The sequence below is a fragment of the Podarcis bocagei genome (genome assembly GCF_964188305.1).
Source record: "Podarcis bocagei genome assembly, chromosome: 12".
Classification (NCBI taxonomy): Eukaryota; Metazoa; Chordata; class Lepidosauria; order Squamata; family Lacertidae; genus Podarcis; species Podarcis bocagei.
Window position 1 is genome coordinate 19856222 of NC_138137.1, and position 25125 is coordinate 19881346.

Below are 25125 nucleotides of genomic sequence, written 5' to 3' on the forward strand. Positions count from 1 at the left end.
CCTCAAGCATCATCTCATGTGCATTTACTTGGGAGAACCCAATTGAACTCGTTGGGATTTACTTCCAAGTAAACATGCATAGAATTGCATTGTTAGTCCAAGTGCTGATTCTCTAGAATCCTTGGAAGCGGGAGGAGATAGATGGGATGCCCTTAATTTGGGCATCTTCCTGAATGATCCCTGGCACCCATTTCCCAAGTGTCCCAGCGCTCAAGTTCCCAGCATTGCACTTGCGATTTGAAGAACTTAATGTCTCTCATTATGTATTTTCGGGTAGGATTTAATCCCATACTGGCAAATTCAGATTGTGTAATTTAAAATGTTTTGGAGCTTTTGTGCAACGAACCGCCTTCCCCCAGAACACTCGCCCCATTTTTGGCAATAAGGAAAGGGACAGAAAAATGCACTGGAAAGTGTGTGATAACACTTTCTTAGTGCAGTGTTGTTTGACCTCTCCACAAATCAGAAGGGGTGTTTAGTGAATAGTCAACGTCATCTAACCCCCCCTGCCTTCAAATCAGGATGGATGCGCAATAAAAAAGTTGCCTCTGGAAGCAACCTTATTTTAATTCGCACGTGCTCTTTAAAGAAAAACTGGTGGGCCCACAAAAAGGCCTAAATTGGTGGTGGTGGTGTTAATTAAATTTGGAAGTTGCTTTATTCAGCTCAGGGCAACCCAGAACAACTGACAACCAAACCAACAGACAATAAAACCCAAATAGGAACATAAAAACCAAGAGGAGAGAAAAATACATTAAAAATATCCCACCCACTTCTAAAAGGCCACCAATAGTTAAAGGCCAGAGGCCTTGCTATAGGAGAAAGATTTTGCCTGGCACCTAAATATATATAATTATGGCATCAGGTGAGGCTCCCTGAGGAGAGCATTCCACAAATGGGGAGCCACCACAGAAAAGGCCAGTTCTCGTGTTCCCACCCTCCAGACCTCTTCAAAGAAGGGCCTCAGTTGATGATCACGGGGTCTGGATCAATTCATCTGGGGAGAGGCAGTGCTTGCGGTCCTGAACCTAAATGCCTATGCGCAACATAGGAGCAAGGAGTTTCCTCATGTGTTTCCTCATTACTGAGTCATGAATGAGTTTCCTCATTACTGAACTTTCCCTCCCACCAAACTCATAGTCAGATATATGACCTCGAAGACTTAGTCACTCATTAGAAGCAAAATAGTCTCAGGGAAAGGCTGTAACACTTCACAGGTCCCAAGCCATAGAGGGTTTTAAAAGTCAAAACCAGTTCCTTATATCAAGCCTGGAAAAGGCAGCCAGTGCTGATTAAATAAAATGATGATAATGCACATTTCAGCTTTATGATGTTGAAAGAGAGGAGATTGGTTTAGGCAGTGCTATTTTTCGGGGGGGGGGGGAGACTCAGGGGTTCGCATACCCCTAAACATTTTGTGAATCTTTGTACTTTGGTCCCTTTACTGTATTTTTTCCCCCCAATTTGAACTACAAAATGGTGATTTTTCTTGAGTCAAAATGAGAGTACCCCTAAACATTTTTTTTAAGGAAAAAAAGCACTGGGTTTAGGCATGTATGTACTTCATTATGATTTTTTTTTAAAAAGAGAGGTGTTGGACTGAATCATGGACTTGCTGCTATTGGAAAGATCATATTCTCAAAGCAGCAGCGTTCTATGAAATTTTAAAGTGAGCAGTTTGACAAACTCAGATAATGATACTGCGTATTTATAAATGAAACATGGGATGAATAAAATATGGCAGTCCCATTAAGATGCAGTTTCTGGGACAACAAGTGAATGTTTGATAAGACACAGCCTTGCTGTGCCAGATCCTTCTTGTCTCTTCATCTCAGACTTAACTTCCACAGTGAAACCTCCACAGAGCAGTGCAAAGGTAAAACGTTCTGGATATTGGTGGTTAAGTATCAGCCAGACAATGCTTTCACAAAGGTACTCTTCATTTTTATTTTTTTTTACATCTTTCTGTGTTTTTCAAAATATCTTCGTAAATTTTAAAACAGCACATTTATCATTATTCTTACAAAATTATGTTGATGAAGAAAATGTTTTACTGTTCAGATCATACAGCAAGTATAGACATAAAGACTTGGCCAAGATATTCCAGTGAATCCTAGCTGAACAAGGATTTGAACAGAGGACCCCCCCTGTTGAACCCTAATGCTCTATTTTTATCAATTGCACTAGGCTCTTCATTTAGGCAAAGCATCATTCAAGCACATTCAGATATGCATGACATCTATGGCAGCCCTCCCTTCCCATTGTTGCCAGACTGCAACTCCCTTCATCCCTGATGAATAACATTGCCCCTGCTGGCGGAGGCTGAAGGGAATTCAAGTCCCACAACATCTGGAAGGGACCACATTGACTATCTCTCCTATAGACACTGTGAGCTGAAAACTGAACAACTTAGGAATTAAACCTCTCCAGCGCTTTAGGCTTCTTCTACTGCTTCCACCTCAAATGTTACCTGAATGCTTGCTTACTCTTTGACTTTGAATTTTATAGTAGCCTGCAGGAATGGCTTTATTTTAAAGACGGTTGCATAATTTTGTGTTGGTGAAGATATTTTGAGATCGGAACGCATTGGGGCTTTTGATATCTGCACCATACTGATGTATTAACAAGCTGATCGACCTTCTTCGTTGTCTGTTGGATATTGATCAGTATTCTGAGTTTGTTTATTTAGTTTTTACAATTCCTATTTTACAGTTTCTGCACATATTCCCCCCCCCCTTAAATCCCTTCATTCGTTTGTTTTGTTTTATGGTTAAGACTACATCATTTTAATTTTCTTTTTGTTGATTTGGCTTTCGAGGCATTTTGCTGAGACAGGAGAAGCCAATGGTACCCACCATTGTGGAATTATTGCCTTCTCTTCTAATTTCTGCTTAAACCGTTAGTGGGAGTGAATGCTAAGTAAAGTGCAGGTGCACTAAAACGAATCTTGTTAAGAGTAGAGAACTTTAGACCCTGTAGAAATAACTATATAGTAATAGCATGAGTATCCTGTGATAGTTAGATGCATTATTCATGTGAAGCTGTTTCTATGTGCAGAAGAGGCAGTGAGGACATGCCAATGACTGCCACTATTGCATAATGGCTCACAGTCCTGCCCACCTTATATCCATGCATTCAGTATCACCATCTCCTTAGGGGGAAGCCTTCATGCAAAGGTTTCTGTATGTTTTAAAATCCCAGTCATCGTGCAGGTTTCCAGATGAGGTAGAAGTGTGTGTGTGTGTGTGTGTGTGTGTGTGTAGAGTGTTCTGGATGGGGAGCTGTGCAATAGCAGGAGCATAACTGATGGTATGAAATGTTGTTTATATAGCTAATGCAAGAAGTAGGCTCATAAGCGACCGTAACGAGAGGCAGGTAATTGCGTGGCAAAAACCAGCAGATCAGTATACCAGAAGACTGCTCACCACTCATTAACAGCCAAGTTAGTTAAGCAGGCCTCTCTGTGGGGCAGCCCTAATGTATAAAACACCTCACCCCATATTTTCCTAAGCATTCTTTTCTCTTTTTTTCCTTTTAAAATGATCTGTTGTGATTATGCTAACCAATCTCTTGCAGGTGTGTGTGTGTGTGTTGTGTGTGTGTGTGTGTTGTTGTTTTTTAATCTCTCCCTACATTTCCTCCCTTTTGTTTTTGACAGACTGTGTCTGTGAAGCAAGTTAAGGATTTGGTTTTAGTATATTATGAAAAGTGCACCCATTTCCTATTGTGTGTAGTAAGATTCCCTGCCTGGTTAAGCTCTTTCAGCGGTTCAGTGTTGTATCGTCAATTGCTGCCTTTTGCTCAAGTGTTGACAATGACATGAAATGTTTGCGGTGTTGCTCACCAGGACGCATTGTGATTCTACAGAACAACGTGCATTGGCACCCGATGTTTTGAAGAGCGTTTTATTTTAAATTCCTTAGAACACAGCATCTCATATCTTTTAATTTGCCTGCTTGGAAGCTTTCCTATTGAGCCTTGAAATAGTCTGCCTTGAAGCCCCAATCTACATTCTCCTTGGTTTCTTCTGTTTCCCTTCCAAGAGCAGGCAGAAAATGGCTGCTCACCCAGTCCGGCGGAGGGCATCGTTTGTGGCTGGGCTTCCCCGTCCTTCCAACCATTGCTCCGCTCCCCTGACCATCATGGAGCCTACTGGGTTCCCGCCAAACCCAGATTCAAATTCTGGCCTATCTGCGGTGGCCTGTAGGGCTACTGGAGGAGACCGAGTTAGGGCAGACTTCACTCTGGTCTGCTCCTGGAGAACAAAAAGGGCTGGAGCTACAGTCGGCCCCAGTGCGACTCTAAGGTGTTTTGCCGTTAAACATTGGTGTCATAAAGCCACTTCCGAGCTGGAAAGGAGGTGGGGTTGCGGGCCCACCCCCTCCCACGCCCCCGCAAGAAGAAGGGAATCCTCGGGCGCGTCACCGACCCGCCCAGCCAATCGGCGGGCCGGGGAGGCGTAGCCTAACACATTTAAGGCTGGCGCACCCGGGGACCGCCCTCTTTTCCCCATTCCAGCTGCTCCGGTTTTGGTCGGAGTGGGGAATTGCCACGCAATAACCCTGAATTTGAAAACTGGCCATGGACTTTATAGCACCATCAGGAGGAGACATGTTTATAGAAAAATCACTGTTGCAAGCTTGTAATTTTTATAAAAAGTGAACAGCTAAAAGGTATTAATTTGGTGGTTCCCTCACTGCAAGAAGCGAAGAAATTAAATTATCATCATCATCATCATCTTAGGATATGGCTGAGGTCACACAATTTACAGAATGAACATGGGAATACACCACATGCATATCACAGATAAGACCAGGAACACATTTGTAATATATCATTTATTTATTTTTTTAAAAAAGCATATTTATAAATTTTCAGTAGAAAAGTAACAAAGGTTAATAACAATGAAGAACAAGCATTTCATTATAAGTTGCAATTTAGTTCAATACAATAGAAAATAAAAATAAGGAAATAAAGTTAATTGGATCAATCTAGAGTACTGAGCCACAACTGTCAGTGTGTAGCTGGAGGAGTGCAAATGTATTTTTCTTTAATTGCAAAGGAGATAAAATGTACCAGGTGTTTTAAAACTGATGGTTCCAGTTCCATTTTGCAGAGCTGTAGTTAATGTGACCATTTCTCCATCAGTGCTCTGCCCCAGACCTCTTGGTACCACTGATGAAAAATGGTTTGTTACAGGAGATTTCCATTTTTTAGCAGTGACTAGTTGTGCTGCAATAGTCTCTTCTCATTGCTGAAAGCAGCATTCTGTCTGTTGTAGTCATGCAATGACTTGTCCTGCTCTGCTTTAAGAGCAAGGAAGCATTTGTTCTTTAGATTAAAGATGTCTTCAGAAGAAAGAAAGAAAAAGCAAACTTGCCCTGCTGCTATCGGCAACTCAAAACGAGCCTCGCCAACATTTGAAATGGTAGGTTTGTGCACCGTGAGGTGTCTTAATGTACATATTCATGCATAAATGGGCATAGACACTCAAGGTTTAGCTTCTGGAGACCCTGAGAAGCATGTTGTTAGAAGATAGATGCTAACAGGATATTGGAAAGCAAATAAAAAATTTTTTTCCCAAAGGGCAGAAATAAGGACAAAATGGAGAGTGTTTTATCAGGACTGGGTTACAGAAAATAGAGACTGTTCTAATAAAGAAGGAAGAACTGCAGTACATACACTTATTATACAGAGAGAATGACAGCTAAAGTCTTGAACTAGGTAAGGCAGGGCTTTTTCTCAGCCGGAAAAACTCCGGCACTTATCAGGTGGGTACCATTGCCATTATAAGAAAACAAGGGAGGTGTTCATGGTGAGTTCCAGCATCTCTTTTCTAAATAATGATAATAATAATAATAAAAAATGCTGGAGATATGAACAACTAAAGCCTTGTGCTATAGTAAGAGTTTCAGAAGACACAGTGGGGGGGGGAATAGAAGAACCCCCCAATGGGATATATGCTTTAAAAATAAATATTGCTTTAATGTGCATATTTTGAAGCATTAGACCCCAAAAATCCATCTTGATGGGAGCGTGTACTGGAGACCCCACCCTGACTCTTTCTTCCTCAGCTGTAAGCATAGGAGTTGCTTCCTTCCTGTCAAGAACTGAGGAAAGGCACCTTAACAGCCCCACCCCCAATCTCTGGCATATTGCCCCCTTTATCTCTCCATCTCTGACCTATTGCCACCTTGATGGTTTCAGCTGTTAGCCCATGAGTGGGGAACCTTTTGAGCTCCGTGGGCCCAATACTTACTAGTTCTTGTTTATGGGCCAAATTTGACATGTCAGTTGCATTGCTATCACATGCTTTGGACACCAGTCGAAATCCCTTGCGCCACAGTCTTAAAGTGGGGGGACATTCGCAAAGGCTTTTGCGAGCCTCCTCCCACAGTCCTGGAAAGGAGGCCCTTTTACACAGCCGAGATACGATTTTGAAACGGGCTCAAAAAAATAATAATATTGCATCATGATCAAGCAAGCCAATATTGCACTGAGTTGAAAATCTCATTATCTTTCCCAGTGATCTGTTAGTTTTCTTGGCCAGCAAGACTCTTTCCCCACATGTAACAACGATGGTGCTTTCTGCTTCTTTGAAGAATATCTTCCTTGTGGGAAAGATTGTAGCTGTGAGGCACAGCCTTGTTTTGCTGGCAGAAGGTCCCGTCTCATTTCCCGGCATCACCACGTGGGTGCTGGGAGAGGCCATGGCCTGGGAGCTACTGGCAATCAGGGTAGAGATCTGAGGGAGGCATGACAAGGCCCTGAGTCAACAGATGATTGACAAGTGATGTCACCTGATTGGTGAAGAGTTGCTTGGTGGGACAAGATTGTCCCACAGCCCCAGTTTCCCCACTTCCTGGGGTAGACAGTACTACAGTGGTACCTCGGGTTAAGTACTTAATTCGTTTCAGAGGTCTGTTCTTAACCTGAAACTGTTCTTAACCTGAAGCACCACTTTAGCTAATGGGGCCTCCTGTTGCCGCCACGCCGCCAGAGCACGATTTCTGTTCTCATCCTGAAGCAAAGTTCTTAACCCGAGGTACAATTTCTGGGTTAGTGGAGTCTGTAACCTGAAGCGTATGTAACCCGAGGTACCACTGAAGATGGAAAAATCAACTTATTACAAGGTAGCTCTCTGTGTACCTGATAACATCACCTGGGATAGCTCAATTAGTAGAGTATGAGGCTCTTCTTCTCAGCGTTGTGGGTTTTAGCCGCATGTTGGGTGAAAGATTCATGCCTAATAATAATAATAACAATAATAATAATTTCCCCAGCCACTCTGGGCGGCTCCCAACAGAACACTAAAAACAGAATAAAAGATCAAACATTAAAAATTTCCCTAAACAGGGCTGCCTTCAGATGTCTTCTCAAAGTCAGATAGTTGTTTATTTCCTGGACATCTGATGGGAGGGCGTTCCACAGGGTGGGCGCCACTACCGAGAAGGCCCTTGCAGAGGGTTGGGCTACATGACCTTTGTGATCCCTTCCAACTCTACAATTCTATGATTCTGTGCCTTAAAGATGCCAGCTCTTAAGAATTTAATAAGTCACAGCATATGACAAAGCCATATTCGGAGCACAGCATGTCTGCCACTACAAAGCCATAGTTTGGAAAGGGAAATGAGACCACCTCGTTGTCAAGAGAGACACTTGGGAGTTAAATATGCAATGCAGTTGAGGCTCAGGATTGTGACCCAGTTTCTCCTTCTCTCGGCCTCCTGTTTTGAGGCTTTCAGAGCGACGAGCCGCCTGTCTCACGCAGCAGAAAGCCTGGCTCTTGCTTTCGAAAGAACCCGCTGCGTGGCTTCCCCCGACTCGAGGTTATTAAATTCATGTGAAAACTTGAGTGAGTGAGTCAGAAGCTATGTGAGTGTGGTTGAGTATGCAAGCCCTTGGGTAAACAAGAGGGATAAATATAGTTGGTAGCTTGTGTGCACTAGCCTGGAAAACTGACGATCTCACTGACTGAAGGCAAACTTTCATCACACTGTCCTTCTCACCTTTTCTGCCCAGACTGTGCCGCATAGAATACTCTGTGCATGCATGCGTTGTGTGCGCCTGCCAGAGAGAGCGAGAGTTCTGTGTGCTCTTTCACTTTTACGAGGCTACCTTATTTACACCGACATTGGTTTGTAGATACAGGGCATATGTCATAAAGTTCACTGGGCTTCCGCTGGGGACTGTGGGTCAGGCATTGACTCCGTGCAATGTTGGGTCTGCTGCTTAGGGAAGAGAAATCCTGCTGGCTATTTGCTTTATTCATTTATTTAGACAAAGTAATAATCATAAATAAATAAGAATAAAAATGTGCACCCCACCACCGAGACCTTTCCATTGTAACTATCCAACCTCCCAAAACTTCAACACCTCTTGCGATGGTTTGACCCCTTTCTGTTTTAACAGTACAGATTCTACAAACACCCTCCGTATCTCCTCAGAATCATTTCTCCTGCAAATTCCCCGTCTTACCTTAATGGCACATGCTAATTTATCATCAATAGCTATATCCCTCACCTTTTTATACCATTCTTCCATCTTATATTCCGCTTTCCCCTTTCACTTCCTGGCTAAAATAATTTGTGCAGCTGTCAGTAAATTTGTGAGCAAGTCCTTCCTGGCCTGTGAACCTTCCACCCCATCGTAAATTGATAATAATGCTACCTCTGGACTTTTGGTCAGCTTTAACCCAGTGATTTCTGCTATCTCCTTAAGCACCCTTTGCCCAAAAAATTGTACATATTTACACTCACACCACATGTGAACACAATTCCCTGTTTCCTGGAATCCCCTCCAACAGGGTAATTGCTTCTGCCAGTCCTGAATAAGGCAGAGGTCACTTGTAGCTGGAGCAGGGTAGAGGTAGCAGCTTAGACCCTCAGGGGAGCTGTCAAGTGGAACCCAGAAATGAGGATTCCCCACTGAGTTACACCAGTGACCAGGAGACAGAGGAATTCTATAGCACACATGGGAGCCTCAGCTCTTCCCAGAGCCAAGCAGGCCCAGATCTGGAGTATACTTCAGTGCTAGCCTTATCCCAAGTAAGGATCAAAAAAGCCAGGAGGTTCAGTCTGCCATGTGGGCATCCTTGGACTTTCACACAGGTCTGATTACCTGCCAGGGATCGGCAGGACGCTGGCGAGTGTGCGCCAGGGGAAGGGGGACTGGTGTCTGACTTGGGAGGAGGGGGAAGTGGTATGTGGTGACCTGTACAACCCAGGAGGCAAGGATCAGAGGCAGGGGAAACTTCAGAGCTAGAAGGTGGAGCACAGGATGGGTTGGAAGAAGAGGAGGAAGAAGGCAGATCAGGCAAGTGCTTCCCCACCCTCTCCTGCACCACTGTCTCCCAGAACCAACAGGGGACTTAAAAGGGATGAGCAATGGAAGTTTCCATGCAGGCGTAGTCTCCAGCTGTGCCTGTGGGAAGCTACATAAACTGATGGAGGGGGAGTGTCAGGGGCTGGACAGAGGAGGAATGGTGGGAACTGCCCCCTCTTCTCCTGGACCTTCCCAGGAACAGGAGACGGTATAGATTTAGATCATTGGTTTGCAGAAGGGCATAGTTCAGAGGCTGCAGAGGGCAGAAGCTGGGAAATATTGGAAGAGGAGGAGGAGGAGGAGGAGGAGGAGGAGGAGGAGGAAGAAGAAGAAGAAGAAGAAGAAGAAGAAGAAGAAGAAGAAGAAGAAGAACAACCAGGGGAGAGACAGCTGACAGACTCAGTGTCCATGGAAAGCATTCCTGACCCCCCTTCTCCCAGGACCAGACAGGCATTAAGGGTACGAGAACAGAGAGCTCAGAGGCAGAAAACTCAGATTAGCCGACGCAGGGGTGACGTAGAGTAGGGGAGACGAAGAGGGAGTGGGACTTTACTTGGAGCAACACCATTTCTAGAGAGAAACCACATTCCTTTGTCTCTCGCTGTGATTATTGAATAGACTAATGGGTAAGAACTCATCTTTTTTATCTGTTTCTTTGCTGCCACTGGGGGAGGGATCTGATTCCCCGAAGCCTGACAGGGGGTGGTCCTCTGTTACTGCAACTGCTCCATAAGAGCACCAACCAATAGGTCTCCAGAACTGCGTAGAAGTGACACAGAAAAGGGTGTGTGAAAACTCTGACCAGTGTTTTGTTTTTATTACGCAGTGTAGGCAGAATTACATCTAAATAAAGCATTTATTGGGTGTTAAATTTCTGCGTCATTATTGGTACTGTCTCTTTATTAGTGTCTTTTGGCACAGGAAGCAATGCTACATTTTAAATATTTTTACCAGTCGTCACTATGTCTTGGGTGGTAGCGTAGAATTTTCAACTTTGTAGAACCTTTAGGATTTTTGTTTATTTTTTACCAAAAGGAAAAAAACTAAATAAAGCTGTTATATATGAACCTGTGTTTTTCATCTCTTATCTTCTGCTTCTGTTTCTCTTTAAACATTTCATTTTTGATAATAGATAACACTAAAACCAAGGTTTTAAGTAGGTGACTTTTTTAAAAAAAGAACAAAAAAAGTTCCATTCTCCTTAACAGAATATAACTTCAAAAACACATGAATACTTAATTGTGAGTTTGCAGACATTAAAATATTTTTAATATTCCATATATACACTGCAGACATATATTAAAGCAAAACAAAATCTAAGTTGAAATGCTAAATTAGTATCCTTCTCTTTACTAATTTGGTACATTACGCTTAGTAATATCTAACTGAATAATCAGTGCTGCGGAGAAAATTTATATTATTAACTGAAATATTTTAATTTTTTTTTCTGTATGCTGTTACACACTCCTTAACCTATTTGCTTTTCTTCATGTCTGAACATGAGGGAAATTAAATTGTAAAAGAGGGTGTGAATTGCTGTTAACTCTGTATTTGTGTGCCATCTTTTTTCCACTGTGCCAAATTTTTTGATGAGTTGCAAAGAAAGTTTGATCATCCCAGAGGATTGCAAGGCATAAGCACACACAAACGTGTTGCCGTTCAACTGATTATTAGGAAACTACCTTCATAAAATCACTTTTTTCTAAATTACAATTTTAGGGTGTAGCTGCAAAGGAAGCTTACATTTGCTAGTTGAAAAAAAACCCCCACAGCATAATTCTGTTCCAGGCATCAAGAGGCAGTGAATTACGTATTGTTAAACAGGCATGCCCTTTCACAAGCCTTTGACAGCCTATAAGGCTGGGCCAAAGTATTTGGCTTATATGTTTCTGTCAATTTGAGGGGAGGCAGTGAGAGATTTTATTTTCGTGGGCTCCATGATCACTGCAGATGGTGACAGCAGCCACGAAATTAAAAGACGCCTGCTTCTTGGGAGAAAAGCAATGACAAACCTAGACAGCATCTTAAAAAGCAGAGACATAACCTTGCCAACAAAGGTCCGTATAGTTAAAGCTATGGTTTTCCCAGGAGTGATGTATGGAAGTGAGAGCTGGACCATAAAGAAGGCTGATCGCCGAAGAATTGATGCTTTTGAATTATGGTGGTGGAGGAGACTCTTGAGAGTCCCATGGACTGCAAGAAGATCAAACCTATCCATTCTTAAGGAAATCAGTCCTGAGTGCTCACTGGAAGTACAGATCCTGAAGCTGAGGCTCCAATACTTTGGACACCTCATGAGAAGAGAAGACTCCCTGGAAAAGACACTGATGTTGGGAAAGATGGAGGGCACAAGGAGAAGAGGACGACAGAGGACGAGATGGTTGGATAGTGTTCTCGAAGCTACCAGCATGAGTTTGACCAAACTGCAGGAGGCAGTGGAAGACAGGAGTGCCTGGCGTGCTCTGGTCCATGGGGTCCCGAAGAGTCGGACATGACTAAACGACTAAACAACAACAACAAAAGTTAATAGCCCTAAAATATTTGGGTGCTGTATTTCAGCAGGTGATAGTTGCTAAAAGATTGCTTCTGGATGCAGGACCACTCTGGAATATTCTGAATGAGAAAACCCCTATCAGAGGTAGGGGTGAGGGTCATATTTCTAAGGATTGTACAATTAGATCTGTGAAAGGGAACAAAGTTCTGGCACCTCTCACCTGGACACCATTGCCATTATAAGAGAACGAGGAAAGTGGTGAATTCTAGCACCTCTTTTTCTAGAAAAATAGCCCTATGTGTATCCTGGATTGTAATCAGCAATATTCTTTTTCTCTTCCCATAAATATATACAGAATTATACGAGTGTGTACCTGTACAATTACATTAAATTGTTATTGTACCATTGCTGCATTTCATATTCCATTTGACATTTAAAGCAAAATTTCACATTGTGCAGCTAGGCACTGTGAAAATATAAATGCAGGAAGAAATATAAGTTTATCATCCAGTTTCATTCAAAGGAGTAGCTATTACCATAAAAGAGACCATATTTAGTTCTGTAAATTTAAATTGTGACCTTTGATACAAAAGTACTATAGCGCTATGCTGTGAGTGATCTGTCAAATGAGAACATTTCTTCCTTATGAGAACAATAATATCTAATTGCTAACATTAATAATGAAAGGAATACGATTTTAATTGCAGATGTAAATGTTTCAAAGATTAGCTGCTCTCCTATTTACTTTCTATGTACCATGCCTAATCTTGTAGACCTCTCTCACTTGCCTTCTTTCCAAACAAAAACTTCACCGGGTGCAGAAGACATGCAGAAGACATGTGACTGTCACCTGAGGAAATAGACAAAGATTACATAGCTGATTCATTATTCTAATAGATTACATCAACCATATGACCTTTGCCTATGTGAAAATTGTCCAATCCATCTCTTTCACTTTACAAAGTTTTTAATACACACACATGGAAGAGTTCAAATAATCCTCAGAATATGTTTTGATGCTGCACATTGAGGGTATTTTTAAACATACTTTTCATATACTTTATGTGGGTTGGTTCCCCAGATGAGGACCAAATCAAATAATGAAAACATGAAGAGCTTTTGATAGGTGTTATTGAAACCAAGTCAGTAAAAATTGCATTTCTAAGAAGAAAAACATAAGAAACAAGCAGCAGAGAAGGCAACTTCAGATTGTTCCCACTGGGCCTTCCATAAGTAGGCCAAAGGCATCTTAGATCTTCTTCCAGCTCCATAGAGTATAAATGACACCAGTTTGCAGTACTTTGTGCTCATTCACCCATAAGGAAGACTTCAGGGATTCTAGACTAATTGTGCATAACTTTTAAGCACAGAGAACTTTATACCGTAGAAGTTTAGAAGCAGAAGCTTGACTGAAAGTAGACTTTTCAAATTGTTGTTATGACGGTGCCTTTCCCCTCATTAATATTTTGGCATGTGTGCACATGATGGCTGTATGGAACCCACTTATTATCCCCCCCCCCCGTATATATGTTCTGTGGCAGGGTCACTGATGTGATCTACCTTAGGGGAGGCCACATCCCAGTGGCAGATCTTTCCCTACTTACTGGAGAACAATAGTCTAAAACATTTCCCCCTTCCTTAGATGTCTTCTAAAGGTTGTGTAGTTGCTTATCTCCTTGCTTGTGGGTCACATAACTCCATACCTTCCAACAGTTCTCCAATGAAAATAGGAATGTTCTAAGGAAAAGCGGGACATTCCAGGATCAAATCCTGAAACCGGGCTGGCTTTTGTAAATCCAGCACTGTGCCTGGAAAATAGGGACACCTGGTTTGCTGTTTGTGTTTTTCTGTGAGGGGTAAAAAAAAATGATTTGTGGATACAGTATTTGTTTCTCTCTTGCTCTTTTGAATGATTAAGTATTCTGAAAAACCATGTTGGAAAACTTTTAAAATTACTTAGATGAAAAATCTTGTAAAGATCTGGCTGAGAATGTATTTTTTTCATATATAAAAATGAGACCATTCTTTTCAACTGCTTGTGCATTTCAGTAATTTCAACAGGAGGCTGAGGGACAAACTGATCCGTGAGTGGACCTCCTGGGGTATTTTTTATGAACTTCAAAGCAACTGATGGGGGTGGGGGTTGCTGCTAATTTTGACCCTGAAAGTGGTGATGGAGGACAAGTTTTAACTTTTCCCTTTTGCTGTTATCCTGATTAAAATCACCTCTCCCTCTGGAGCTGTGATTAGGCTGGCTGGGGGGCAAAAGGCAGGTATTTACATTGAGAATTTCAACATAATAGCGGTAGGCATGTGCCCATTCTCTCTTCCCTCCCCCTTGCCATATCCCACTTCATCCAGCAGTCTGGATGAAGGTGTGTGGAGAACCTGAACAGAGAAAGTAGGGTTGGTCTTGCTCTCCCCTCCACATATTCTGGACGCTTGGTTCACATTGTGTTCTGTGTTCTGATTCCCCCTATCCCGAAATCTGTCTTTTTCCTTTCAATCTTCGGAAAGTTTCAGGGAGATTAAACATGCAAGAAAAAGCTATGCACTCTGACTGATCTTTAAACTCTGTGTACCGTCACAGAAGGGATGCATGTGACCCGGAGACTTTCCCCTGCTGTTAGTTCGTCGATTGAATTTTACGAAAACATCTGACTAGGCCCAAAGTATCACCATCAGAACTGGTTGCATGCCCACCATAGGTATACAGTGGTACCTCTAGTTAAGAACTTAATTCGTTCCGGAGGTCCGTTCTTAACCTGAAACCTTTCTTAACCTGAAGCACCACTTTAGCTAATGGAGCCTCCTGTTGCCGCCGCGCAATTTCTGTTCTCATCCTGAAGCAAAGTTCTTAACCCGAGGTACTACTTCCGGGTTAGCGGAGTCTGTAACCCGAAGCATCTGTAACCCAAAGCGTTTCTAACCCAAGGTACCACTGTATATAAAGCACATTTAAAACAAATTATTCCCCCACCCCCAAGAATCATGGGAACTGTAATTTACCCCTCACACTGCTAAAGTTCCCAGCATTCTTTGGGGGAATGTATGTGCTTTAAATGTATTTTTAGTTCTGCCCAAAGTTGTTGAGCTTTCTTTGAACTATTTTTATGGAAAATCAGCAAAAACGGCACTGCCGCCATGTGCCGCCATAGGTATGGATTTTCCTGGACATTTGGCCGGCTCCCACGTGGACACTGCTGCCAACTCCAGTATACAGGATATATCTGGGAAATCCCGGACATATGGCAACCCTAATTAATTCCTTCAGACTTGGTATACCTTTCCAGCAGCCAAGAATGGTTTTCCTCCCCCAAATCATCATCTGTTTAATGATTTGGGTAAGAAAAGCTTGAGCATGTACAAATCCTGAACCACTGAAACATCAATAAAAGTGGAAAAAGAAATATAAAATGTCATTTAGTAATATGAACTTTTATCAGAGGGTGCATGTCACTCCTTCACTAGAGTGATGGTCAATGTACAATAGAAAAAGTTGCCTTTGTCTTTAAAAAAATCATGTATGCACTTTTTGGAGATGGGTTTTTTTAAAGGTAAGACAGCCAGTTAGAGATTATGATTCATGTGTCTTCTAATAAAGTTGCCTAAAAATTGTTATATTGCGAGTTGACTTTTTATTAGTCTTTTTCCAGAGCTAGTGAGTAATTCACGATGCCCTGGAAATGGTGACAGAAAACCACTTATCATTTATTGACTGCACAAAGAACGGTAATGAAAATTAACACAGAAGATAAACTGTCCCTTATTGAAATTTAAACGAGAGCTAATGTGTCCTGAATTGATTCAGCAAAAAACAAGGAAAGTTTAGCGTCAGACTTGTCTTTTGCTATGAAAGGGCGGTGAAGAAAATTCTTTCTGCTATCACTAAAATTTTAAACAAAATTTCCACTTTCACGTGGAATGGGAGAAACTGTGCCTCATTCATGAGGTAAATTATTTAGAGCACTGCTGCAAGTCTCTGAGTAAAAAGAGGGGGGAAAGTTGGACCAGTGGAAAATAAGCTAAATAGAATCTCTGTGTTCCAGAATGATTGTAATTGGAGAACATATTTCATTTATTAAACCCCTTTTCACTGCTCTTAATTATTGGTATTGTGCATACAGAAACTGGGGTTACCCATATGGATAACAAAACATGGGAATGTCTTGTCAGAATGATGTCTTAATAGACAAATTAGCAGTAGTGACATACTCCTTAATGTATTACTCTTGTTGGGAAACAAACCTTTCCGATTTCAGCGTAAACATACTTTTACCATTGATCTACATAATTCCAGTGTGGGTGGATGAGTAATGTTCATTTACCAATTGCACTGAATAGTGTCGCTCTTCCGTTCAGAGTCTATTTGTAGGAAGTACTGCATAGCCTCCACTGCCTGGCCTTGATAAGTAATGCTCTTTTCCGTATTAAAAATAATTTCAGATTTCGAGTGAATTAACCGTTTCTCACCAGTCCACCTCTACCCCATTTTGAGAAGGTCTGGTTTTTAATGTTCAGCATTAAATGGCAGAATGCCATGCGAACCCTAATATAAATTGATTTATATTAAGGAATTGGTAAGGTATAGCACCTCGTAACAACACATTGATTTTCCGGGCTGAAAGAGATAGCAAAATAAGTCTTTGGTTTGGTTGCTAAAGTGTTATCAAAGCTTCTGCTAACAGGGGCCCCATTCCGAATGGAACGCTACCTTCCTTATATATTGTTCACATGCTAAATTCAGGCTACATATGAACAGGATGTCTTCCAAAAGAATAATATCAGATACCCACAGGGGGGAGCTAGAGGATAATATCCCTCTTAAATGTCATGGAGGGATTCCTCACTGGAAATAATCTAAGTAGAAAGAATGTCCTGTTTCATTTGCTGGGCTTCTTCGTGGGAATTTATTTTTTATTCATTATATTAATAGGTCAATGCTATACTTTAAAGGAAGCCCAAGTAGTGTGCATTAAAACACACAAATAATGAATTTTATTGCATTGTGATATATTATACGAATCCACTCAAAATAAAGTTCTCCCCAAACAGCTGTTCCTTAAAAGTAGAGCAGGATATAAGAAATAAGTACATTAAACTAATAATGAAACAAACTAGGAGCAACAGCGTTTCAGATCTTCTCTCCATCCTTTAGGGAAAGCATATGAGACATTAAAGGGTTGTGGTTATTAGCAAAAGCTTGTAAAGGAAGTAGCCAGACCTCATTTTCTTGAAAGCAAATTTCATCATGATTGCTATAACAAACACATAGTATGTCTTTCATTTCAGGAGAGTCTGAACAGCATCCTAAAAATGAGATTGACAAGGCTACTACTAGCAAAAACTGCAAAACACAGTATAACTCCCATGCCAACTTCCAAGATGATGACAATGATTGATACAAGCTTTCATCAGCTGTGGACATCACAAATGTATCTCAATTTAGAGATACTAGCCTGGTTTACATGTAACACTAAGCCAAACCATGGCTTAGCAGACATGACCAAACTCGGCCCTCCAGGTGTTTTGGGACTACAATTCCCATCATCCCTGACCACTGGTCCTGTTAGCTAGGAATGATGGGAGTTGTAGTCCCAAAACATCTGGAGGGCCAAGTTTGGCCATGCCTGGTAGGGTAAACAAGCAAATGTGCAGGTTACCAGAGAGGATAGAATATATATTTTTCATACCCTTTGTTTTCCCCAACACAGCTAAAAACATAGGGGGAAAACAGTCATTAAAAACAATTAAACACCGATAGAATTAAAACTATATCTGTATAAAAGCTATTAAAGTAAAGGTAAAGGGACCCCTGACCATTAGGTCCAGTCATGGCCGACTCTGGGGTTGCGGTGCTCATCTCGCTTTATTGGCTGTGGGAGCCGGCGTACAGCTTCCGGGTCACGTGGCCAGCATGACTAAGCCGCTTCTGACGAACCAGAGCAGCACATGGAAACGCTGTTTACCTATTTATCTACTTGTACTTTGACATGCTTTTGAACTGCTAGGTTGGCAGGAGCAGGGACTGAGCAATGGGAGCTCACCCCATCACGGGGATTCGAACTGCCAACCTTCTGATCGGCAAGTCCTAGGTTCTGTGGTTTAACCCACAGCGCCACCCGCGTCCCTTTGATAAAAGCTATTAAAAACATACAAATGATTGAAATAAAAACAGCACGATACTAGCCCTTTCATTAGAAGCAGCCTGTTGAACCAAGTATTCACCTGTTGGCAGAACAACAAGGAGGGAGCCAGTCGAACTTCTATAGGGAGGGAGTCCCAGAGTCTGAGAGCAGCCATGGAGAAGGCCCTCCCTGGTTGTTCTACTGCTGTGCTGTGCTAAGCCATGTTTTGGCTTCAAGTGTCATTCAGACCAGGGCTTGTGGTTTAGTTCTCTCCAGACAAACCATGAGTTGTAACCAAGGTTTGTTCTATGGTTTGCAGCTGCAAAAAGTGTATTTTTAGAGTACTAGGTGCCAATAAGGAACGAACATGTCTCATTTTATATTAAATTTATGGGCCACGTTTCAGGTAGTGCTTGTCACTTACTTTTTGAGGGAGGAAAGCTATGTTAGCACAGGAAATGCAGGGACATGACAATGCTTTGCCAGGTCAACTGGGAATGCAGACGGAAGTGTTACTGGTATGCCTGTGACACCAAGCTCTCTTTCCCTATCTATCCCAGGGAGGAGGTGGCAATTCTGGACTGCGGCCTGAATTTGCCCATTTTATACTGGATGTGAGTTAGACTTGCCAGCTTTGGTCGGGCAAAATAAAGGACAGGTCAGGCAAAATATGGGACAGGTTGGGGAGGGGAATTGGGGACTAAAAATTACCAGGTGCAGAAATTACTTCAAAGCAATCTATTACTCTCTCTCCTGCTCTCTGACTCCGAATCTCTGTCTCCTATGTCTGCACAAAAACTCTCTTTCTTTCCACCCAAGGCATGCAAACCCCTTCAGGGTTTTATTCTACCACAGAAGAAAATTAGATAAAAACCAGGTTTAAGGGTTTTTCTTAGGACCAGTCCTTTTCTTCTTTAAAAAGAATGTTTAGGGGTACTCTCATTTTCCCACTCATATCGAAATCCTGCCCTTCAATGAGGCCAAACTTAGATTCACAAAATGTTTAGGGGTATGCGTACCCCCAGAAAAAAAGCACTGCTTAGGACGGCGGAAAATATGTGTTCTGTATCCTATTGGTGTAGTGGTGTGACGTTAACATATGAGAGTGCTGGAGGTGAAATAGTTAAACAGGTTACTCAATCAGAACCCAGGGGGTGGAGTCAGAGGGACTATAAAACCAGCTCTGGGAGGGGCGAAGGGGAGGAGTTTGTTGGGAGTTGGGTGGTTGGTTGGAGTGGGAGTGAAATGGGATAGAATCTGTGGGTAGGTTGAGTTAGTGTAGCAAAATAAGCTGAGTCAGGAACAGTTAGGAACTAGGAAGACAAGTAAATGTGAGAGGTGGTTTAATGAGGGAGAGCAGGTAGCGGAAGTTATAGGTCTGGATAGGCAACCCATGAGTGTAATGGACCAATACCATTTATGAAACCACACGCTTGTTAAACTGCAATAAATAAACAGAAGTTTATGTTCCAATTTAACCCTGACTGGACTCAGTATTGTACCAGGTAGGGCCTGGGTGGTGGCAGCGAGAAATAAAGTGGTAGCACAGGGATCAATAGATGGTGAAACATCCAGGGACCCTGCGTGATCGCCACAAGTGGTGAAGGAAATGTACTGCAGTGGGGGGGACACACACCAAAAATTGGGGGGGGGGTTGAAGAGGGTCAGTTGTGGGGAGTGAGAAATGTCCCTATTTTCACCTGAGGAATTTTGGAGGGTATGCAATGCAGAGACTGAGGAAGAGGAAAGTGACAGGCACTGCTATGTCCTATACTGGTTGCACGTAAGAAGGCAGGCAAGTGGGGCTGGCTGTGTGAAGACTAAGGCTGGTGGGGCAGCATCCCATTCATTCTAGTGGACCAGATTCCATTGGTACTTAGTGGTCTGGTATTGAGTTGTGTTTCTTTTGTTGTAATAATCTAACCATTAATTGTTAGCCATTTTGAGGGGCTGGGGGCTGGAAGACAGGTTTAAAATAAATATTTAATAAATATATAGGGAACGTGTAGCAAACAGGTTGTTGTTGTTGTTGTTGTTGTTGTTAATACTACTTCATGCCAAAATAAGCTTCTAAGCAGTTTGCAAAGTGTAAAAAGAAAAAGAAAGAAAGAACACCCTTTACTATAATATCATAGAATCATAGAGTTGGAATAGACCACAAGGGCCATAGAGTGCAACCCCCTGCCAAGCAGGAAACAATGAATAAAACATATGAATAAAACATATGAATAAAACAATCACATCAAAACATTAAAATGTCAATAATGAAAACAGCTGGTTGTTCTGTTTGCTGCACTTGTTGAAATTGTTGTCTTTTTAAATCCTTGACAGGTGATAACTGGTGAAAAAGAGAAATGAGGATGACTACCTTTTGCTGATTCCCAGCAGCATGTCAGGTACTTGAATTTATTTCGTAAGAGCTTTTCTGTATTTCTCCCCCAAAGTTGAGGTTCTGCAATACAAGCTGTAGTACGTAGAGCTCCATGTGACCTCATTTCCCACAGTGCACCATTCACCTGTTCAGTGACACTATGCACACCAGTGCTTCCCAAACATTTGGGAGCCACTGACCACCCCCTCAGTTCCATAAACTCATCCCCCAGTGCCCCTCTACTCCATAAAAAGCATTATTCAGAATAGTGGTTTGCACAACCAACTAAGGAGTCTAATAACGCAGTTATAATTCAAGACAGGAACAATTAATTGCACAGTTATTCAAAATCCAATTAAAACTATTTAGCTGAACTAATTCAACAAAATTGATGAAGTTTATCCAGTGATACCATCTTTTTGAAGTCTGAAAACCTCCATGTTAGGGAATCATTCTGACAGAAACAGAAGGTTCCAGAACATTCATTTATATATGGGAGTGGCATGCTTAAAGTGAACAGTGAACCTTTCTGGAGGTATGCTCCTCTGTGACCTTCTAACTTGAATACTCCATGGCACTTAGCAACTCCTTAGGTACCGAGAGGATGATACCACCCATTTTGGAATCACTGGTATACACAGAGTATTCCTTCATATTACACATTATGTAGTAATCCATGTGTGCATTGCAAGGCATCTGAGCATTGCATTCTGCACATCGCCACTGATGCAGTTTTCCTAACCATTTGAGAGGCGATGATACTCATGTGAGCCATATCTGCTACGGTTGTTAATGGGGTGTAGCGCAGTTCTGGCAGCCATGCCAGAAATCACTAGATTGATATGAATGTCTGTACAAGCACCTATATACTGTATGCAGGAGAAGAGGAAGGAGAAGAGAGATCACCATTGCTGGTGAATCAGGGAAGAGGCAGGCAAGTAATCCTGACTTTCCGTGATGTACTTTGAAAGGGAAGAAGCAGGGCAAGTCCTGGGAAGAAAGGGGTGAGGCTCAGTTATGGAAGGTTCTTTTTGCTCCCAGGGAAGGTAGAGAAGAAAGTGAGTGGATAAGGGTTGCCATCTGCTCTAGATATTTGGAAGGTTCTTGGCCAATTGCCAGTTCATATATAAAGTGGAGTTGGTGGTCGTATTTACACAAAAAGGGCTAAGGAGAGAGGTTTGCTTTATCTTGCTTTCCTTTGCTGCAATCCGTTTCTTTGGGCAGTTTATGTCACCAAGGTCTGATATTGGAGGTGAACCAGACTTGGATGATGATGATGATGATGATAATTTATTATTTATACCCATCTGGCTGGGTTTCCACAGCCACTCTGGCAGCTCCCAACAGAATATTAAAAACATCAAACATTAAAAACTTCCCTAATCAGGGCTGCCTTCAGATGTCTTCTAAAAGTCAGATACTTGATTATTTCCTGGACATCTGATGGGAGGGTGTTCCACAGGGCGGGCGCCACTACCGAGAAGGCCCTCTGCCTGGTTCCCTGTGACCTCACTTCTCACAATGAGGGAACTGCCAGAAGGCCCTCGGAGCTGGACCTCAGTGTCCGGGCTGGACGATGGGGGTGGAGATGCTCCTTCAGGTATACTGGATAAAAAGTGCTTAAAGCAACAGAACTTGGCAAGAAAAAAAAGGGAAAGCAGGCAAGTTTTGCCTAGTTTCACAAAAAAGATATTGGCTTCACTGTGACCCTATATGAACTGAGTGTGCCCTGCATCTATCTAAACAAGGAGAGCATTGCAAAGCTTTCGAAGCGCCACCAAAAAGACCCTATCTCTTGTGCCTACTCATCAGTTCTCTAACGCTGACATGTCAGAAAGCAGGACTATATGTTTATGGCACTTCTATAGTGATAGATATGTATTTTTTAAAACTATATAGGGTCTGAGTTCTTCCTGTTTTAATTACCTGCCACTGTGCAATTTATTCTTCGTATGGCTGTAGCATCGGACCCATGTTGAGGAAAGATAATTTGCTTGAGCTTCTTCCTTCCTTTAAAACACAAATGTGCATTTTTGCTACAAATTAACAATAATTTAGCATGGCTTGATTTGGCCCATGGACATTTAGCTTCCAGGACTGACCTGGGCGCACCTATTGCTGTAAGCCTGATTGCATTTGCCTTGGTTGATCTCTCTCACTGATGCCAACCCACTTCCTTGCCCTCAGATGCATGCATATTTTAGAGTGTAAAAAAGGGGGAAGTAAACACCCCTTATCGCTTTCTGTAGATCGTAAGCAAGACTGTGTGTCCGAGGATCTCTGCAAAATAATCACTCACCTCAGTCCCACGGTTCCTAGAAGGCCATTGATATGGAGAAGATATCTAATTTGTGCATCTACAGAATTTTGAATTAATCGTGTGCTCCTGTTTAGCAGTCAGAGAAGATTTTTTTTTAATTGCAGCGAGAATGCTTGGATGTGTGATTGCCCAACTTGCCATTCAGAAATGGGTGAACAATCTGCATGTTCTAAACTTTGTCTTTGTTCCTTCATCTTTTATTTCTGGGCAAGTTAAAACAATAACATCTTAGAGGATTATACTTTGCCAGCTGAATGATGTCTAGGACAAAAGACCGTTTCTATAAAGAAGAGACTAGTTTCTATAAAACTGCAGCATTCTTTTTTGTGTTTTCCATCCTTATTTGTATGCCTAGACTCTTATTTATGCTTCACACTTTGTGTGTGTGTGTGTGTGTGTGTGTGTGTGTGTGTGTGTGTGTACACACACACACACACACTATAGTTGCTGGTCTGTTGGTGTTGGTGATCTCGTTTTGATTCCATTCATTGTAAAGCTGTAGTGGCTTTTCTGTTGAACTGAAGGCTATTATATATCTGCATTGTTAATATTCAGTGCAAATTACTCATGAAAGAACAGTATGTTTTGAGGGCAGCTTTTATATAAACCTTGTGTATTGTCTGTTAACTGCACCAAGCGTTTATGACTTAGGTGTTTTAGTATCAATGTTTCTAATCAGAAATATTACCATAAATGTGTAATTTATCAATCGGAGGCAATATAACAGATTATACTGTGAGGCTCTGAGATTAACTGAATACTTTGCACTTTCAGAAAAGTGATATTTTAAATTACCACAAAGTGTAATTAATAACTTTATATTGTCTGGGGAAATAAGCTCCTCAGGCAACTTTTTGATAGTTCTCTACCTGCACTTTTTACTAGTGGTGTTGGGAACATTGTGAAACAATCTTATTTTAGCTATTGATCTGATCTCAAAAGAAAAGTGTGAGGTTCATTTTGATGCAAGAGGGTGAAATTGGTTACCGCTGGACCTCCCTGATTACTCAGTGCATAGATATTCAGAGCTCATAAGAAATTATTTTTAGACCTCTGTTTACATCTTCTGTGGTATTCATTGCTTCAGGTTACATTTACTGTAGGCTTCTTTGGTTCAGCCAAAAGTTTCATTATGATCACTGAACAATTTCTCAAGACTGATATTGCACCCATTCTTAGAGCCTTATTCCTATAGAGGAAGAAGCCTGGGAAGAAAAATGATCCACTTGATCCTGTTGAAAATGTGAAATATTGCTACCTAATATTGAGAAGGTAATGGAAAGGACCATGCAAACCCTTTTCTGTGCGCTGCTTTTTCTCAAATAGTTTATGCTGAGGACTGAGATGGCTTGTTGCCTAGCAATCAGTAAGTGTTTCCTTTCCCGGAACTGGCAAAACAAACAGATGGGGCTGAAATTCTATGGGAGTAGTAACTCACCCGCGAGGCATTTTTGCTTTCTGAGGCATCTGCTGCCTTGCTCTCCCAGTCACTGCCCATCTCATCTTTGTTGGGATGTAGAAGGCATATAAGTTAGATTTAACAGCTGTGCACAGGGTGCCCTCCCTCCTGAAGCTACAAAAAAACACCCACACCCACATCTCTCCTGTTAACTTCTGGAACAGGAAAGCTCTTAAGTTTTGGGATTTCAGAATCACATTTTTCATATTTTCTTTCATGTTGTTATAGCTTTCATATACCGTATTTTTCACTCTATAACACGCACTCGACCATAACACGCACGTAGTTTTTAGAGGAGGAAAATCCGTAGGCATGCCACCCGTAGGCATTCCCTCCATAACACGCTCAGACATTTCCCCTTACTTTTTAGGAGGAAAAAAAGTGAGTGTTATGGTGCAAAAAATACGGTATATCTTTCATTGGGGGTTAAAGAAGATATTTTAGAGCCCTCTTTCTTTGTTCCACACAGGTACCCAGTTGATCCACAGCCTATCTCTGATACACGCAATAGATGATGCCACCTAAACTAAGGAAAACAGCTGTTTTCACTGTCCCCGTTTTTATTAGTTTTTTTTTAAAAAGAGGCAAAAATCTCAGTAGCGCCATAGTAATATGAATTTGTAGTTCAGCTTCTCCTAGAGAATCAGTGCAAGCAATAGCATTCAAATAAACGTTTAACGGTATTAATTGAAAAGACTCACAATCAAAAAAGAAAAAGAGAGAGAGGTGGAGACTAAAGAGAAAGATGCTCAGTGTTCGCATGTGAGAACGGGCTCAGATGCGAACACATGAGATGTGGTCCTTCCCCACATGGTCACTGTACCTGTGCACTGAGAGTCCCCATTGGCTCGCCTTTCCCACTCAGTGTGCAAGCACAGTACGCATACAAATACCACAATGGGCTCTTGTGGGAAATTGAAAGTCTATGCCCTATTAACTGAGTGAAGGGGGAAGGGCATGCATAGACCTCTCATTTCCCATAAAAGGCACATTGAGCTGCCTAGGTGTACCAATGTGCCCAAACTGAGG

At 41.9% G+C, this 25125-nt stretch overlaps 2 protein-coding genes across 7 annotated transcripts in view; one reads left to right on the forward strand and one right to left on the reverse strand.

The window, feature by feature from the left end:
• THRB (thyroid hormone receptor beta) overlaps window positions 1-25125 on the forward strand; it is a 194383-nt gene that overhangs the window by 114493 nt on the left and 54765 nt on the right. For all 6 annotated transcript variants that reach the window (XR_014000945.1, XM_081164821.1, XM_081164824.1 and 3 more), the window contains exon 4: window positions 20278-20342. Coding sequence is in view for 1 of the 6 variants with exons in the window: in XM_081164823.1 (XP_081020949.1) it covers window positions 20336-20342 (7 nt within the window). In the remaining 5 variants the exon portion in view is untranslated. The remainder of the gene's footprint in view (window positions 1-20277; window positions 20343-25125) is intronic.
• Window positions 12397-25125, reverse strand: part of LOC308570194 (uncharacterized protein) — a 92564-nt gene continuing 79835 nt past the window's right edge. The window contains exon 4 of the transcript XR_014000962.1: window positions 12397-12668. The gene's annotated coding sequence lies outside the window, so the exon portion shown is untranslated. The remainder of the gene's footprint in view (window positions 12669-25125) is intronic.